The 17,252-nt window shown below is 46.8% G+C and overlaps 1 protein-coding gene across 5 annotated transcripts in view; it reads right to left on the reverse strand.

Annotated features, from left to right (window-relative positions):
* Window positions 1–15,937, reverse strand: part of RAP1GAP2 (RAP1 GTPase activating protein 2) — a 206,452-nt gene extending 190,515 nt beyond the window's left edge. Inside the window, exons 1-2 of one of the 5 annotated variants that reach the window (XR_004421276.1) lie at window positions 15,676–15,937; window positions 3,475–3,591 (exon numbers count right to left, since the gene is read on the reverse strand). Coding sequence is in view for 3 of the 5 variants with exons in the window: in XM_033089948.1 (XP_032945839.1) it covers window positions 3,475–3,591; window positions 15,676–15,725 (167 nt within the window). In the remaining 2 variants the exon portion in view is untranslated. Of the gene's footprint in view, window positions 1–3,474; window positions 3,592–15,675 lie in introns of those variants that run through there. The other 4 variants (XM_033089948.1, XM_033089946.1, XM_033089947.1 and 1 more) reach the window with 4 other exon arrangements.
* Between the last annotated feature and the right edge of the window lie 1,315 nt (window positions 15,938–17,252).

The raw sequence follows: 17,252 nt of genomic DNA on the forward strand, positions 1-17,252 counted from the left end.
GCCTCCTACTTGCGGTCCCCCCTGCAGGAATACTGTTCCACCCCATCTCCTGAATCCCTTCCCCCCATCCATTCAACATCCCTCACCAGCAGCTTTTCCATCTAGCTGCCCCCTGCACCCTTCAGAACTCAGCTCAGCTGTCACCTTCTCAGAGAGGCCTTCCACCTTTTCCAAAATCCCATATACCCACTGGTCACTCTTTATCTCAATGCCCTGTTTTGGTTTCTTCAGCACTCTGATCATCTTGGGAAATTTTCTTGTTTATGTGTCTATAGTCTATCTCTCCCACTAGAATATGTGTCCCACGGAGGCAGGACGTTTGTCTGTTTTGAAACAAGTCACTGTAACCTCAGGGCCTGGCTCAGAGCAGGGTGGAAGGAAGAAAGGAAGGCAGGGGTGGTCCGCCCACGGTCTGAGTCCCTTCAGCTGCCTGGTCCATTACCCCAAAAGGCAACCTGCTCAGCCATTCAAAAGTGACATCTGCACAGTGTTAGCAGAGGAAAAGTCCTCAGTCCCTATCCACCAAACAAATGAACAGACAAGGGAACGTTCCTCTTAGAATCTGAGACTCAGAACAGCGTGTCCTTCACTCCCTCACTCTGGACATTGCCCTGAGCTCTTATAGACTCGAGATACAAGCATGTTCTTAAAACCTAAAACACAAGGCCGTACCCAAGCTTCTAGTCAATAGGAACATCTCACACAGTTCTGATTCCCTTGCCCTGCTACCCAGGAACACACAGGACTGGAGGCCAAAACAGACTTCGCCTTTATCCGTGTTAAATTGTACCTCCTAGATTTCGATCTGGAATCCAGCCTGCAGGGCAGTATTGGTCCCAGTTCGGACATCTCTCCTGTTGGGAGGGTGCCCAGGTTCCTGCCATCAACAATGTCCCAGCATGCTATCCACATCCTTTCTCACCAAGCCACTCAGAAACTCAGCCAATGGCAGCCCACTCCTCAACCTCCCTAGCTGTGCCATCTCCCTGCCCACACTCCTCTGTGTCACCTGCAAGGCTTTGCCAGGAAGAAAAGAACAATTTGTTGCTCAAACTCACAACTCCTGCTCCAACACCCTCAACCTACTTTCTAGTCTGGAAAACTAATCAGAACAGCAAATAAGCTCCCCCCAGCAGTGTGGATTCTCCAGACATTCACTCGCTACTGATGATCACCCACTTCTTCCTTTTCTAAGGGCCTCCAAACCATTTCTTTAATAACAGACTCTTAGCAGGACCAGGACTGATGCTGAGTTCCTTTATTTACGGTCTGTGGACTTATTTCCTCTTTGTAAAGATAGAAATTACCTTCCCCATCTCCCGCCTTTGGGCACATGCCTTTTTCTCTGAGAAGCAATGTGCACAGTGGTGGTGAGCGCTGCCACTTACTCGCTGTTATTATTTAACCTCTGCTCCTCGGTGTTGTCATCTGAAAAATGGGGAGAACAGTAGTACCTCGGTCATAGCACGGTTATTAAGACTAAATCCATTTTTCCTGCAAACGCAACACATAATGAACCCTCAGAAAATAACTATTAACATTCTATCCCAGAAATTAGCGCAGTCACGGAGCTATGGCAGCCTCCTCTTCAAGTATCCTGGGATGTAACCTTCCCAAGTATGAAAGCTGAAGTTATTGCAAACGGCTCCATCCTGTCTTATGATTGCTTCCCTCATTCACAGACTCGGCTCTGCTCCTAGATTCTGAAAAGAATCCTTGTTCTTTGGTTCAGAAAACAGAGCAGCTCCATTGCCTCAGACAACTTGCCCGGGCAGGAGGTCTCACCCTCCTCTTCTTCCCTTGCTCTTATCTTGGGCAGGTGTGGCTGGCCCACCTCAGTCTGCGGGGGCCTCCCTACCAACCTTCCTACAGGTTCTGAGCCTGCGTTGTGTTCCTTTCTGTTCCAGCCAGTGCCTGTTGAATGAGCTCGTCTCTGAGCTACGACCTTGGAATACAGAGGAGAATGAGATAGAAAGTCCCGGCCCTCACAGAGCTTACATCCTGGGGGCAGGGAAGGGGGCACCGACAATAAACACACAGACAAATAAGATAATGCCAGGAGAGGTGAGAGCTTTGAAGGTCAGGAAAGAAGATGAGGGAGAAGCTACTTTATGTCAGAAGGCATTTGGCTCGCACTAGGCTTTGCATGTGGCCTAAAACTGAATCCCACCGTGTACCCTTCATGTCCGAGTGTCGCTAGTATGCTCCCAGGGCAGCCACAGTGGCCTCTTTCTTTTTCCCTGCATGCGTTCACTACTGTACACTCAGAATTTCCTTTTTGCACCCTTCCCGATACTCTTGCCTTAAGCTCTAGGGGCCTTTGTGTCTTTTCACTACATTACTTTGAAATCCATTATTTGAAGTCCAGGGAACTTGTCTGACCACCCATTCCCTGAACGCTAGGAGTTCCCAGGTGGCCTGAGTCACCTTTCCCAGGGTTCCTGTCACTTCCCCATCATCCTCTAATTATTTCTTCCTTTTTGGACAGAACTGAATCCAAAGTACCCATCCACTTCATCGTTTCCCGTACCTTCTGAAGTCATCAATGCGACAAAGCAGATGAACTACTCTTAGCTAAATAGGATTCCTGGCATATGTCTGGGGGGGTGAAGGCTCCCGTCACTTCTAAACCTTATTCCTGGGGCCATTTTGGGGGACTTCAGTAAGAGCATCATCCCTGTTCTCCTGTTAGCCAGGCCATGTGTCCCCCCCCCATGACATCACTTCCATTCCTCTTTCCTTCAGCCACTCCTGGGAGGAGAGAGCTGTTCATTCTTGGTTTCATTTAGGGTCCTGCTCATTTAGAAGCTGGTGCAAAGAGATTTTGGTGGGGAAAGTGGGAAGAAATGTCCAGAATCAGGTCTAGCAGAAGCCTAGGATAGAGGTGGGGGTGGGGGAGGTTGGCAGGAGGGCCACCCAGGATATTTCTGTTGACGCTGCTAACACTGGCCATACTTGTCCACAATGTGGACAAAGAGTGGGCAGGAGCCTGGGAGCAGGAATTTGCGCCAAGAAAAGTCCTCATATCCCAGCCCCTCACCCGGACTCAGGGTCCCAGCTGGATTCCCTGGTATGAGGGAAGAGAGAGACAAAGAAGGCAGGGCTGTCTCTACCCAGGTCAAAGCAGGGGCTGCCCAGCCACTCTCCCTCTTACAGAGGAACCTGCTGATCTCCAGGCTTTGGAAATTGCTGTAGGCATCATTTCACTGGAGACTCACGATCTTCCTGATAGAAAGCAGAGAAAATATGATCATACCCATTTTACAGAGGAGAAAGCAAAGGCCATGATCTACCTCAGATCACTCAGTGCATTCTTGGCTGGACAAACTCTTTACAGGACCCTGGGAGGCCTTTCCACCACTGAGGGCAATGATTCCCCACTGCAAGCTTATGGACCAGCGTGGCTGTGTAAGTACCACCTGAGGGGGCCTAGTCCCCGGGCAAAGAATGTGCAAAGGCTGTGGGTTATTTTACCTGGAGGGAGACTCGAGGTCAGCACGACTGAGGATGCGATGTTGCTGAGGGCTGTAGAGCCACTGGAAGGCTGTCAGCGTTCTCTCCTCGATTCGGAAACGCCCTTCCTGCACGTACCTGAGGGCAGGACAGGAAAGAGTAAAGAGGTGGGCAGGCAGGGCTCTGCGGAGCTCTTCTGGGGAGTTAGCCCTGCTTGCTGGAAAAAGAGAGAGCAGGAGTACCTGTCCCCAAATATGCCCCCTGCTCATCTTCCTGAAAACGCTGTTTCTAAAGGGCCACAATTAAAATTCCCAAACAGGAGGCAGCTACAGGGAATAGGTTTCAACTCAGTAGATGGAAAACCTTTCTAAAATTTAGTTGCCTGAAGTTGAAAGGAGTCACTTGGGAGGAGTGAGTTTTCTGTCACTGGAGGTAAGTAAGCAGAGGATTTAAGCATCACACAGGGTGTATTCTCCGATCCCCTACAGTACTAAGACATTGGACTTCTTGATATCACAGCAACAGAAGGGCTGCTCGGGAGAGGGGGTCATGAGTCAAATGTCAGGCTTAGTTCTTCCAGAACCTCAGGGATCTCTCACAGGACCCCCGCCACCCTCCAGATAGACAATCAGCCCAACGTAAGGATGGGGGAAGCTGGGCTGGGCAAGCTGAACACAAAAGGGTCTCTCCCACTCCGGCCAGCCCCTCCTGGTAGAACCATGAATCCATTCATGAATCCAACATTTACTGAGTGCCGACAATGATGCACAAGAGACTTGATCGCTACCCTCCTGGAGTTCACAATCTTGTGGAAGAGAAACCATCAGATAAACATATAAACAAATATATCATTACCAACGGCCCCCTTTATACATTACCAGTGAGAGTGCCGATTGGTCCAACCCCCCCAGGACAGCCTGACAACATCTGTCTAAGTTACAATTACATTTCCCTTACAGCCCAACGATTCCCCTCTTGGAGAATTAATCTACAGACCCTAGCATGTGGACAAGGTTACCTGCAGCATTGTTTATAACAGCAAAAGACCGAGAACAACTCAAGTTCTCATCAGCAGGGAGCTGGTTAAATACCATATTTTGCCGTGTATAAAGTGCACCCACGTTTTGGGCCCAAACTTTCAGGAGAAAAAAATCTTTCGCTTTAATTTTTTAATTCAAATTTTTATTTGTTCACATGTAGGTACTTGTTTTTTTGTATTATAAAGGAATTTTAGTATTTATTTTTTAACATATTATGGTACAAAAAAACTTTATGTAACAAATAATTAATTACAAAACACAAGGTACAAGAAATTTTACGTAGCGGTAACAAATTTATGATATTTATGCATCATAGAAGGCCAAGAACTCTTCGTCTTTTCAAGTTCGTCGTAAAATCAACAAAATCAATTATCGTATTCCAGGGTATTATCTTGCATATGGATATCGTTATTGATTTCTAGAGTTACACTTTTAACTCATAAGCATAAATAGAAGAATTAAAAACATTTGTATGGATACGGAATTAGTACTACCCATGTATAATGTGCATCTTTATTTTTTCCTCACAAAGCTGGGCAATAAAGTGTGCATCATTCACAGCAAAATACGGTAAATTATGGTGCATCCGTATAGCAAGACAGTGTGCAGCCATATAAAAAAAAAAAACGTTTTCAATTAGTGTTCTCTGTGTGCTATCATACAAAGATCTCCAAGATGCATTCTTAAGAGAAAAAAATCAAGTGCAGAAAGAGCAGTATGTTGTAATTTATGTTAAAAGGGGGGCAAGGAATAAACTATGAATTTATATTTACTTATCTTTGTATATAGAAATCCTGGAGACACAGAAGCTAATAAAAACGGTTACCCAGGTGGGGAAAAGGGGGAAGTGGGTACATGGGGCATAGGAGAGTGACTTTTTAATAATGTATTCATACAGGAGAGGTTTTACCTATTCCAAATGGTGCGGGGGTGTGTGTGTGTGTGTGTGTGTGTGTGTGCGCGCGCGTGCAATTATAAACTGCATAAAGTTCTATGAAAAACACTTGTGCAGCTGTTCTGATACTGCCCCACGGGGCTCAGGCTATTTGCTGGGGGCGGGGAGTTCCCAGAAGGCAAGGTTGCTGGAGAGCAGAGCAGGCTTGCATTGCTCCCGTGGCCTCCCATTCAGAGCATCTGGCCCCCACCTTTCTCCCTTCACTCTACTCGACATGATCCAGTGGGCATTGTGGGAAGATCATCTGGCTGCTGGGTGGAAATTAGCAAAGCACCCAGGTGAGATGCTATCGCAGGGGTCCAGGTGGGACAGTGGTGGTTTGTAAAGGGGGCTAGTGCTGGAGGCGGAATGAAATGGGAGGACTCTCGAGTGCGTTAAGGCTGTAGTGCTGGCTGGACCGGGTGATGGGTTGGACATGGGTGAGGGGAGGAGACAGGTGGCAAAGTTGTGCCAGTTGTTCCTGGTTTGTGCAGGCAGCTGGCTGCAGTGCTATTATGCTGGACAAGGACAGGTTTGGGATGGAAGGTCCTGACTTCATTTTGGGACATGACCTTCCTCTGTGACCTGCTTCCTGCCCCAAGATGACTCCCATCCTATAAAACCTGGCTTAAAACTTGGCTCCTCCAGGAAGCCTGCCCTAATTAATCCCCTCCTGTTCTTTTCTTTTTTTTAAGTTTTATTGGGGAATATTGGGGAACAGTGTGTTTCTCCAGGACCCATCACCTCCAAGTCATTGTCCCTCAATCTAGTTGTGGAGGGCACAGCTCAGCTCCAAGTCCAGTCACCATTTTCAATCTTTAGTTGCAGGGGTGCAGCCCACCATCCCATGTGGGAATTGAACCAGCAACTTGTTGCTGAGAGCTCACGCTCTAACCAACTGAGCCATCCAGCTGCCCCTCCGGAAGCTCAGCGGCAGCTTGTTGTCTTCAGTCTAGTTGTGGAGGGCGCAGCTCACTGGCCCATGTGAGAATCAAACCGACAACCCTGTTGTTCAGAGCTCATGCTCTAACTAACTGAGCCATCCGGCCGCCCGATCCCCTCCTATTCTGATGACAAGTTTCCATGCCTTTCCCCACCTTTGGGCTCCTCAGGACTCAGTCCGAATGACATGCTCTTGTGTCTGTGTGGGGATCAACAAATGGCCATTAACCAATGGCCTCCAAAGAGGGAAACTGAGAGGCTGGGTAGCATTGTAACTGCTTTAGTGCTTTCTGAATTTGAACCATGTGAATATACTATGTTTTCAAACAGTAAACATCTTTTTTATTTTTTAATTTGAGAACTCTGCTGATCATGAAGTCTTAGATCATTAGGACTAAAAAAAAAAAAAAAAAACCCCAAGGGGTCACTCATCAGTCCCACAGCTTTATTTTACATGAGGACACGAGGCGCAGAGCAGGCACAGGGCTTGACAAGGCCAGAAAGAGCCAACACCTGATAGTGGTATCCCCCCACTCCCAGCTGATAGACCGCAAACAGGGCTGTCCCTAACCCCACCAGGTATACACATGTCCCTAGGCTGAGAGCAAAATAAGCGACTCAGGAACCATCCCCACCCAAATCCCCCCTCACCCATCACTCACCCCTGCCAACAGGGGAGTGCAAACAACCTCAGCCACAAGCACCATCTCCACTTCCTTGCCCCAGTCAAAACCCAGCCACCCCTACCTTCCCCTTTCTCTCCATCCCCTTCTCGCAGAGGCAGGTGGAGGGGACTGTCTCCCACTCTTTGAAGGCGCCCTGTCCCAGATTCCACTTACCAACTGTAGGTGAGTGATTTTCCACGGGGAGTCCCAGATTCCTCATCTGTCAAATGGGAGTAATAGTAATACCCACTTTGAAGGGTTGTTGCGAGGATTAAATGAGCTAATGCTAGAGAAGCTCTTGTCATGTCATCATTATCACCTTCCCTCCCCACCATCCTCACGGGCCTTCACCAGTCACAGGCCTTACATGCTTCCCTGATGACAGACAAATCCACTCTCTGCATTCTCTGCTCTAAGCCTCACATCAGACCCTCTGGAACTGGTGGATCCCATTTGAGAGATGAGGAAGAAGAGGCTCGGGAGGGACGTGAACTTGTCCAAGGAAGCAGCAGAGGCTGGCCTCCTTCGATCCTTCAGCCATGGCATCCAGTTTCTTCCTGACCAGCCCACTCCACACTCACACACATCCTCTCCTTCCCCCATACCAGCCCCCACTTGCCAACACAGACATTGTCAGCTCCCCCACTGCGCCAGAACTTAGTGTCTTCCCACTGCGTATCAAATATCATCCGAACTGCTCACCTCAGACATCCAACCCTTCCCCACTTTGTTCCCTTCCAGGCTTTCCCACCATTACATGTCACCCTCCTCCACATTCACACATCAGACCCCTGCATCCCTGATAGTCTTTCCTTCTTCAGACATGCCCTGGCTTTTCTTACCTTGAAGCCTTTGTTCAGGCTGTGCTCTGACCTGAACTGCCCTCCCTCCATCTCTACCCCAAACCTGCCCACCCTTCCCCATCTGCTCAAACCACACAGCTTCTAAGAATCGGTCCCCAACCCCCAGCCAGAATCCAAGTCAGCTCCAAGTTTCCCAGGATGCTTTGCTTAACCTTGATCACAATGTTGTTCTCTGCCCGCCTGTACTTGAGTTATTTATGTGCCTGTCTGCCTCCCCGCTAGAGTGCAAGACTGTGTCTGATCGGCTCTGAAAACCCTGCAACATCCTCACGCAGCCCTCTGGTCGACTAAGCCAGTCTGCCATAAAAATCATGACAGCAACAGTGATTGTCGACTCATTACATCCTTGGGAAGCTCTGATACAGATTATCTCCACCGATGAATCCAGTTTAACTTAGGATGTATATTTGCTGAATAAGACCACATTGAATATGAGGAAAAGCAGAACACTACCCATCCCCAAATATCTCCCTGCCGTGTCTCTGAAATTCCATTGACCAGTACACTGAATAGTGCAGAGGGTCTGCCTTATAAACCACTATGAGTCATTAAAGCTTTAGCAAAAACCAGCTTCTCCCTGGGAAAGTAGGAGTCAAGGGACCTGGGCACTGACTGAAGGGAATGAGGAAAGAGAGGGAGGGTAGGACCTGCTCATACAAACAGGCCCCAGATTGTGGGGGTGGGTGACACCCCCAGGAGGAAGCAACCCATTACCCAAGAGAGCAGGGTCTGGCATTTTACGGGTTACACCTATTTGTTTCAGTTGAACACTGGGGTAGGTCATGCAGGCACTGAAACCTGAACCTTGCAAACATTATGCTACGTGAAAGAAGCCAGTCACAAAAGACCACATACTGTACAATCCCATTTATATGAATTGTCCAGAATTGGCAAATCCATCGAGACAGAAAGTGGATTAGTGGTTGCTTAAGGCTGGGGGGAGCCGGGGCTGGGAGGTAATGGAGGAGGAGGACTGCTAAAGGTTATGGGGTTTCTTTTGAGGGTGAGGAAAATGTCCTATGATTGATTATGGTGACGGTGGTACAATTCACTGAATATACTAAAAACCACTGAATTTTACACTTTAAATGGATGAGTTGTAGGGTACGTGAATTCTATTTCAATAAAGCTGTTATAAAAAATAAGTAAATATCCATGCATACGTACTGATATAAATAAATAACTGAGTAAATAAATAAAGGAGGGAAAGAGGCAAATCTTCCTTGCAGAAGAATTCCAAACCGTATAGGTAAATATTCTGCCCTAGAGAAGGTGGATCACTACTTCACTCCACTCGAACGTGGGCTACACTTAGTAACTTCCTTCCAAAGAGTACATTATGGAAAAGGGGTGGGGGAATAGAAACTCCACAGTGGAGAAGGCTGACAAGCCCTACCTCAGCCAAGTCACCAAGGTCAACATCAACAGTGACAAATCATGTTGATAGTATGTACCCTTGATATGCTGTGATGCAAATGCCACTCCTGAAACTAATATAAGATAAAATTATATTGAATGTCAACTGTAATCGAAAATAAATAAATAACAAAAAAAAAGAAAGAAAGAAAATGGCACTCTGTCCCCGTGGTCCTCCTCCCCAAAACTCATAATCCCAGTCTAATCACGAGAAAAACTTCAGTCAAATCCCAATTGAGGGACATTCTACAAAATATGACCAGTGCTCCTCAAAACTGTCAAGGTCATCAAACACAGGGAAAGTCCAAGAAACTGTCACAGCCAAGAAGAACCTAAGGAGGCACGACAACTCTATGTAACGCAGCATCCAGATAGGACCCTAGAACAACAAAATAAAGGACACTGGGGAAAAAATAAGAAAATCTTAATAACCTGTGGACTTTAGTTAATAATAATATAGCAATACAGCAATATTGGTTCATTAATGTGTCAAATATGCATACTCGTGTCAAATAATAATAATAGGATAAACTGGGGGTGGGGTGTATGGGAACTCTGTAGTATCTTCTCAATTTTTCTGTAAATCTAAAACTGTTCTAGGGGCCGGCCCGGTGGCTCAGAGCTCCATGTTCCTAACTCCGAAGGCTGCTGGTTTGATTCCCACATGGGCCAGTGGGCTCTCAACCACAAGGTTGCCAGTTCAATTCCTCGAGTCCCGCAAGGGATGCTGGGCTGCGCCCCATGCAACTAGCAATGGCAACTGGACCTAGAGTTGAGCTGCGCCCTCCACAACTAAGATTGAAATTCGGACAACAACTTGACTTGGAAAAAAGTCCTGGAAGTACACACTGTTCCCCAATAAAGTCCTGTTCCCCTTCCCCAATAAAATCTTTAAAAAAATAAATAAATAAAAAATAAAAATAAAACTGTTCTAAAATAGAAAATTTACTAAAAAATAAAAAAGACTAATTCCCATGATAAACAAAGAGCTTTTAAAAATCAATATGAAAAAAATATGTAACGAGCAAAAAGGGGAGGTGAAGGGCAAAGGAAATTAATGAGTAGTTTATAAAAATAGAAACACAAATGAACAATAAACATGAAAAAATGCAACTTTTCTTTAAGTAAAGAAATGAAAATTAAAACAATGAGAGACCATTTTTCACTGGTGAGATTGGCCAAGATTTAAAAGTTTGTTAATTTTCAGTGTGAGCCAAGTTGTGGAGGAAGTGGCACTTACACATCACTGCAGATTGTATAAAATTGTACAATTTCTTTGGAGGTCAGGTTGGCAGTGTCTTTTATAATATGCATGTGCTTTCACTCTGCAATTTCACTTTGAAAACTATGTCCAACTATTATCTCTGCACATGTGCATTTAATAGGTTCCAAGATGTTCACTGCAGCAATGTTTGTAATGTCAAAATATTCAAATTACCCTAAAGAGGCTGGGTGAAGAAATTATGGTCCAACTTACAATGGAATACTATGCAGCCAGTAAAAAGAACACTGCCAGAGCGCTCTGCGCTGCTTTTCAACCACTTGTACAGCCTGGACCTCTAGCTTCAGTGAGCTCCCTTTCCCAGACTCTAAGACCTACCCTCAGAATCTGGGCAGGGCCTACCACAGGCCCTTAGATATAGTGGGAATTCTGAAAAAACATGCATATTTAATAAATTGAGCTGATGAACCCAATCAAATTTTTTTTTCCCAATCAAATTTTAATTTAACTTTGAGTACTTTATGGAGAGTTTGGAGGAGAGTCCGAAGGAAGAGGGCTATTCTGGAAGGACAAGTGGACATGAGTTGTTTAAAAAAAAAATGTATCCATCATTGTAATATCATACAGAGTATTTTCACTAACCTAAAAATCCTCTGTGCTCTATCTATTCATCACACACACACACACACACACACACACACACACACACATCCCGTGCCAACCTGATCATTTTACTGTCTCCTTAGTTTTTCCTTTTCCAGAATGTCATATTGTTGGAATAATAGAGTATGTAGCCTTTACTTTATGTAGCGTTTCTTTAACTTATTGATATGCATTTAAGTTTCCTCTAAGTTTCTTCATAGCTTGATAGCTCATATCTTTTTAGCGCTGAATGATATTCTATTGTCTAGATATACAGTTTATTTGTCCATTCACCTACTGAAGGACACCTTGGCTACTTCCAAGTTTTGGCAACTATGAATAAAGATGCTATAAATATTCATGTGTAGGTTTTTGTATGAATGTAAGTTTTCAACTCCTTTGTGTAAATACTAAGTGTAACTGCCAGATCGTATTGGTAAGAGTATGTCTAGTTTTGTAAGAAACCACCAAGCTGTCTTCCAAAGTGGCTGTACCATTTTGCATTCCCACCAACAATTTACGAGAATTCCTGTTGCTCCTCACCCTCACCGGCATTTGGCACTGTGCGTGTTCCAGAATTTGCCCATTCCAAAAAGTATGTCGTGGTGTCTCATTGCTATTTTAAACCACTACTTCTTTTAAAGCATATATATTAACAAATTATTGATATGGTTTCTAAAAGATCTCAATTCTCCCACAGATTCAAACATGGTAATTTACCACCCTTGGACATTAAACAAAGGTTCTGCCTTGGGTTTTCACTTTTTAAAAGCATGTGAAACATTTTATTTTATGAGAGAACCACTAAAGTCTTGCCCCATATTCTACGGCTATTTAGGTGTGCCTATACTCTTATGTACCATGAATATATAAAGAGGTTAGCCAATCTGAACAGCTGAAACCTTTTATGACCAAGGAGCTTAACAGCTGTGCATTCATTTCCTATGGAACTGGTTCGACCTGTACCAATAGCTTAGGGTATGAATCTGGTCATATCTCTTTTTATTCTAATTGCTTGAATCCTACCTCTCCCTCAAACTCTATTCTTATAAAGTTCAATATCTTGCTTTTTTGAATTTTCCAAAAGCCCAGATCCTTATTTAGTCCTGCTTCTGAAATACCAGATGCTGGGAAAACTGGAATCAACAACCCTCTACTGTCCTTGCCTCTCCACACCACAAGGTGGCACTGTTGGAAACCAGTCCTGCACAGCCCCAGAGACATGGAAACCACTTTGGGGAGATCTTCTGTATCTGCTGTTTCTGCAGTGATGTCCCACAGTTGGGCTCCAAAGCTGGCTCCCTCGGTTCACGTTCAGATATTATTTCCCCAAAAGAGACCCTGAGCAGCATCCACTAGCTTTCAGATGTTGAGCCTGAATCATTACTCCAGGATATTTGGCAAGCATTATGGACTGACGTTTGCATCCTTGTCTCCACACCACCCCCGACACCCCCAAATTTGTATTTTGAAGCCCTAACTCCCATTATGACTGTATTTGGAGACAGGGCTTTTGTGGAAGTAACCAAGGTTAGGTAGGACCCTAATCCAACCAGATGGGCATCCTTTATAGGAAGAGACACCAGAGAGCTTGCACACTCTCTCTTCATCACATGAGAACACAGGGAGAAGGTGGCCATAGGCAAGCCAGGAAGAGGGTTTTCACCAGAATCCGATAATGCTGGCACCTTGATCTTGGACTTCCAGCCTCCAGAACTGTGAGAAAATAAATTTCGGTTGTTTAAGCCACCCAGTCTGTGGTATTTTTAAAAATTCATTTATAAGAGTGCTTCTAACATTTAGCAAATTAATATTTAACCTGTTATGTGGAAATATTGTTACCTAGTTTCCATTCTACCTTTTAACTTTATTGTGGGTTTGCATGGTGTGTTTTTGTTGCCCAATAATTCACCATTCACCACTCTCTCCTACTCAAAGTTCTGGGGTTTGGGTGGAGCTGAACCCAGGCCCCAGCTCCATGGGTAGGTACATGACCCAGCCTAGCCAATCTGAGCTGTCCATCCTTCTGACTATAGTGATTGGCTCAGGGATGGCCATGTGACCCAAATCAGGCCAATGAGCTGACATCCTGAGACTTTGACTGGAACCACTGAAAAAGAAGAGCTCTCTTCTATGATAGTCACTAACTTGGAAGGCTGCCTACAAACTGATCACCACTTGCCTCCACAAGGAAGTAAAAGTGGAAGAGCTGAGAAAGTAAAAGGACAAAGAGAGTAGAGCACTATTTGTTGATAATATTTGAGCATCTGAATGTAGTTATGCCTAAAACACAGAGTTCCTGGAGTTTTCAGTTCTGTGAGCCAATAAAGCCAGTTTGAGTTGAGAACTTATGCAACCTGAAATCCTGGAACCAGGAGTCAAGGCTGACCATGTTGGGAGCATGCCATGGGGTTCAGAGGGTTTCTTTGCCCTCAAGTGTGCTCCCTGCCAGGCTGCCTCACCACTCAAGTCACCTTCAGGACCTTCTCAAAACAATGGGCTTTAATCTGGAGGTGAAATATGACCCAAAACCTAATTAGGGCACTAACAATGATTCATGCATCGTAAGGTCCAGCCCAAGATCCAACCCAGCCAGGCAGTGCCAGGGCAGAAAGAGAGAGTCAGAGCAGAAATCCAGGCTCTGTCCCTTTTAAACTCTTCCTGTTCCTCCTCCAGGAAGTGAGGGAAGGATTTAAACTAAGCAAAGTGATCTGGGAAGTCCTGGTGTCCTGTGGTGATGCCTCATTTCCAGGTAGAGGGCACTAAGTAACTGCCAGCCCTCACAGCTGTCCAAACAGATTAACTCTACTTTTATCTGATGTATGCATTGGGGCTTCATTTGAAGAGTAGTTTCATTGCTAAATAATAATTTTGAGGACCTGCCCGGTGACTCAGGCGGTTGCTCAGTTGGTTGGAGTGCAGGCTCTCAATCTCAAGGTTGCCAGTTCGACTCCTTGACTCCCGCAAGGGATGGTGGGCTATGCCCCCTGCAACTAACGGCAACTGGACCTGGAGCTGAGCTGTGCCCTCCACAACTAAGATTGAAAGGACAACAACTTGACTTGGGAAAGTCCCGGAAGTACACACTGTACCCCAATAAAGTCCTGTTCCCATTCCCCGATAAAATCTTTCAAAAATAATAATAATAATTTTGAATATTTGAACTTTGATTCTTGGAATCCTCCCAAGGTGGGGGTTGGTGAGCAGGCTGGAAACGCAGTGACCCCTCCTGCTCTGATAAACTGAGATTTTCTGACCACATGAACTTGGCTGTGTAGCCAGGCTGGGTGTGATGGTCCAGGAAATAAGAAGCAAAACAGAGGATCAATTAAGCCCTTGAGCAAGATTTGAGTTCAAACCCTGAATCTGCCACTTGCTTGCTGAATGACCTTGACTAACCGCTTTCCCTCAGTGAGCCTCACTTTCCTCATCTGTAAAATGGGGGTGCTAATGTCTTCTTCTGAGTATCACTTTGAAGAATAACTGAGTTCAACGCCTGGATCCTGATTATGGTGGCACCAATAGGAAGTACTCAGGAAGCCTAGGTTGTTATTATTGATAATATTGTTGTTATTTATATTCAAGCTACAGAATGCAACTGGTGAGATGTGTCTAGAATGCTACTTCAGAGATCCCCTGGCCTTGGTGTGGGCGGGATGATGTGGGATGTGAAGGGGTCCCAGCCGGGCATTCTCTTTTGATTCTTGGAATCCGCCCAGGTCGGGGGTGGGCTGAGCATGCTGTCCTGAATTCTAAGCCCCTCCAAGCAGAGGTCAGATCATTGGCCGAAGCAGCCCTCAACATTCAGTCCCTGGAGACATGGGCCCAAACCAGGTGACTGAGCTGCGATGCGTCTGAAACCCTCTCAGCCTGCAGTCCCGTAACCTGACACCGGCTGGCTCTGATTTCCCAGCCTAGGCAGGACTGCGGTGGGGGTAGGGGTAACCACGCCGTACACCGGGACCTCTTCCCTTGCCTCCTAGGCTTCCTTTAGTATGCCCCCCTCCTCCAAAGTGTCCATCCCCCGGGGTCCCTGTGTAGGACAGGGCAACTCCTTGAACACAGGAGCTGAGGGCTGTGGGTTGTGCCCTCTCCAGGCTCAAGTCCGTGGCCCGACCCTGAGTAGCAGAAGGAATGGAGGTAGACAGGGGACCCCCAATGCACAAATAAAAAAGCGAGGTGTGGGGAAAAAGGAAGGAGGGGAAGCCCTGCCCATGAGCCTGTGGCAGGAGGATGGAGTCCCTCCAAAACCTGACGCCAGGGACCGGGTCCCAGGTCCCAGCACCGATCTCCCTGGACAGCCGCAAAGACCCGGCGCGGGGACTGTGACCAGGCAGCCCAGAGCCTCTCCGTAAACCCGGGCCCGCAATCTCAGTTCCAGAAGAAACTTTGGGCCAGCGCCCCTGCTCCTTTCCGCGCCCGGCCCGGCCTCGGGTCGCAGAGCACGCGGGTTCGCGCCCGCGACGGCCAGGCCCCCTGACCCCAGGTGCCCACTCACCAGCGCACCAGCTGCCAACGCTTCTCCCCTGGCGCCCGGCGGCTCGCCATGTCTCTCCCGGCCGCCACCCTCTCCCTGCCCGCCTCGGGCCGCACGGCCGAGGCTGCTCCGGCTGCCGCAGGCCAGTGCCGAGGGCGTGCTCGCTGTCGCAGGGTGCGGCGCCGGGCCCAGCGGGTGGGGCGGGCGTGAGGCAAAGCGGGGCGAGCATCCGCGGTGCGGTCAGTGTCCCCCTAGTGTGGCGGCCCGCCCCACCCCTGGAGCCCACTGGGGCTGGGTCACCGCGCTCCTTTGCCACAGCCAGAGAGACCACAGCCTGTCCCTTCACCAGTGTCTCGGGAGTACTGGGCGAGGAGTCAGTCTCTCCAAGTTCTACTTTGAGGTAAACCTGACTTGCTGAGTAACTGGAAGGGATCCACCTAATCCATCTGCGTTTTATTCCCTATGTCACCTGTTCTGCCTACCCAGAAAGACATGCATTAAAGAAAGTAAGCTACTCTAAGGGCGCCAGTTACCTCAGTTGGTTAGAGCGCAGTGCTCTTAACGAGGTTGCCGGTTGGATCCCCACATGGGCCACTGTGAGCTGCGCCCTCCACAACTGGATTGAAACAACTGCTTGACTTGGAGCTGATGGGTCCTGGAAAAACACACTTAAATAAAAGTTTTCTTTAAAAAATTAAGCTACTCTAAATGTCTAACATAAAGACTGATGTGCCCTACAGATTATTAAAATATGTGAAGGGTGAGAGTAATTGGAACAGTATGGCATTGGCAGGGCACACTGCCCAAGCCTAGCACCAGCTTCTCCCAGGCTTTCAACCTGCTTCGACCCTAGGATGCTTTCATTCCTGGAGTTGAGGGGAAACCAACCTGGCCCACAGCATCATGGGAGCATGCACCTCAACCCTGGTTTGAAGGAACTGAGTTTTAGAAATATTTATAAATATAAACATTTCTCTACACATTGCACAGTGCCCTCCCAATTCACCTGCTCACCATACCAGGACAACCCACGTCCGTTGCAGGAGGGAAACTATGCCGAGAAGACAAAACCTGGCCCCAATGTGGAGATCCTGGGAACTTACCTTCCTCTTAGGGACTCTGGGCCATTCCCAGGAGCACTGGAAAAGTGTGCAGAGGAATCCAAATGCTATTGACACTTGTCATTATATTCATAGGTGCCCTTCCCAGTGTTCAACAAAAACCAAGATTATATAACTCCTAAGAATCCTTACCTGTGCTTTCCACTATGTCTCAACTAAAGAAGTAACAGGAAGCAACAGAAGGTGGAGAATGTAACCAACATAACAGCATCCTGTAAAAAAAAAACCAGGCAGGAGATACAAACAAGGTAGGTTGGTAGTTTCCCTTTGACCTCTATGTGTAGTAGTGTCTAGCAAGAGGCTAGCAATTGCTTTTGAGCATCCTTTCTTTAAGCTTTCCCAACATAATTAACACAGAGACCAGGAAACAGAATAGAAAGTCTGGAAACATCCCCAAAGGGGTGTGTGTGTGTGTGTGTGTGTGTGTGTGTGTGTGTGTGTGTGTGTATGTGTGTTATATGCTTTTCAAATTAGTGA

Source organism: Rhinolophus ferrumequinum, chromosome 21, assembly GCF_004115265.2.
Source record: "Rhinolophus ferrumequinum isolate MPI-CBG mRhiFer1 chromosome 21, mRhiFer1_v1.p, whole genome shotgun sequence".
NCBI lineage: Eukaryota > Metazoa > Chordata > Mammalia > Chiroptera > Rhinolophidae > Rhinolophus > Rhinolophus ferrumequinum.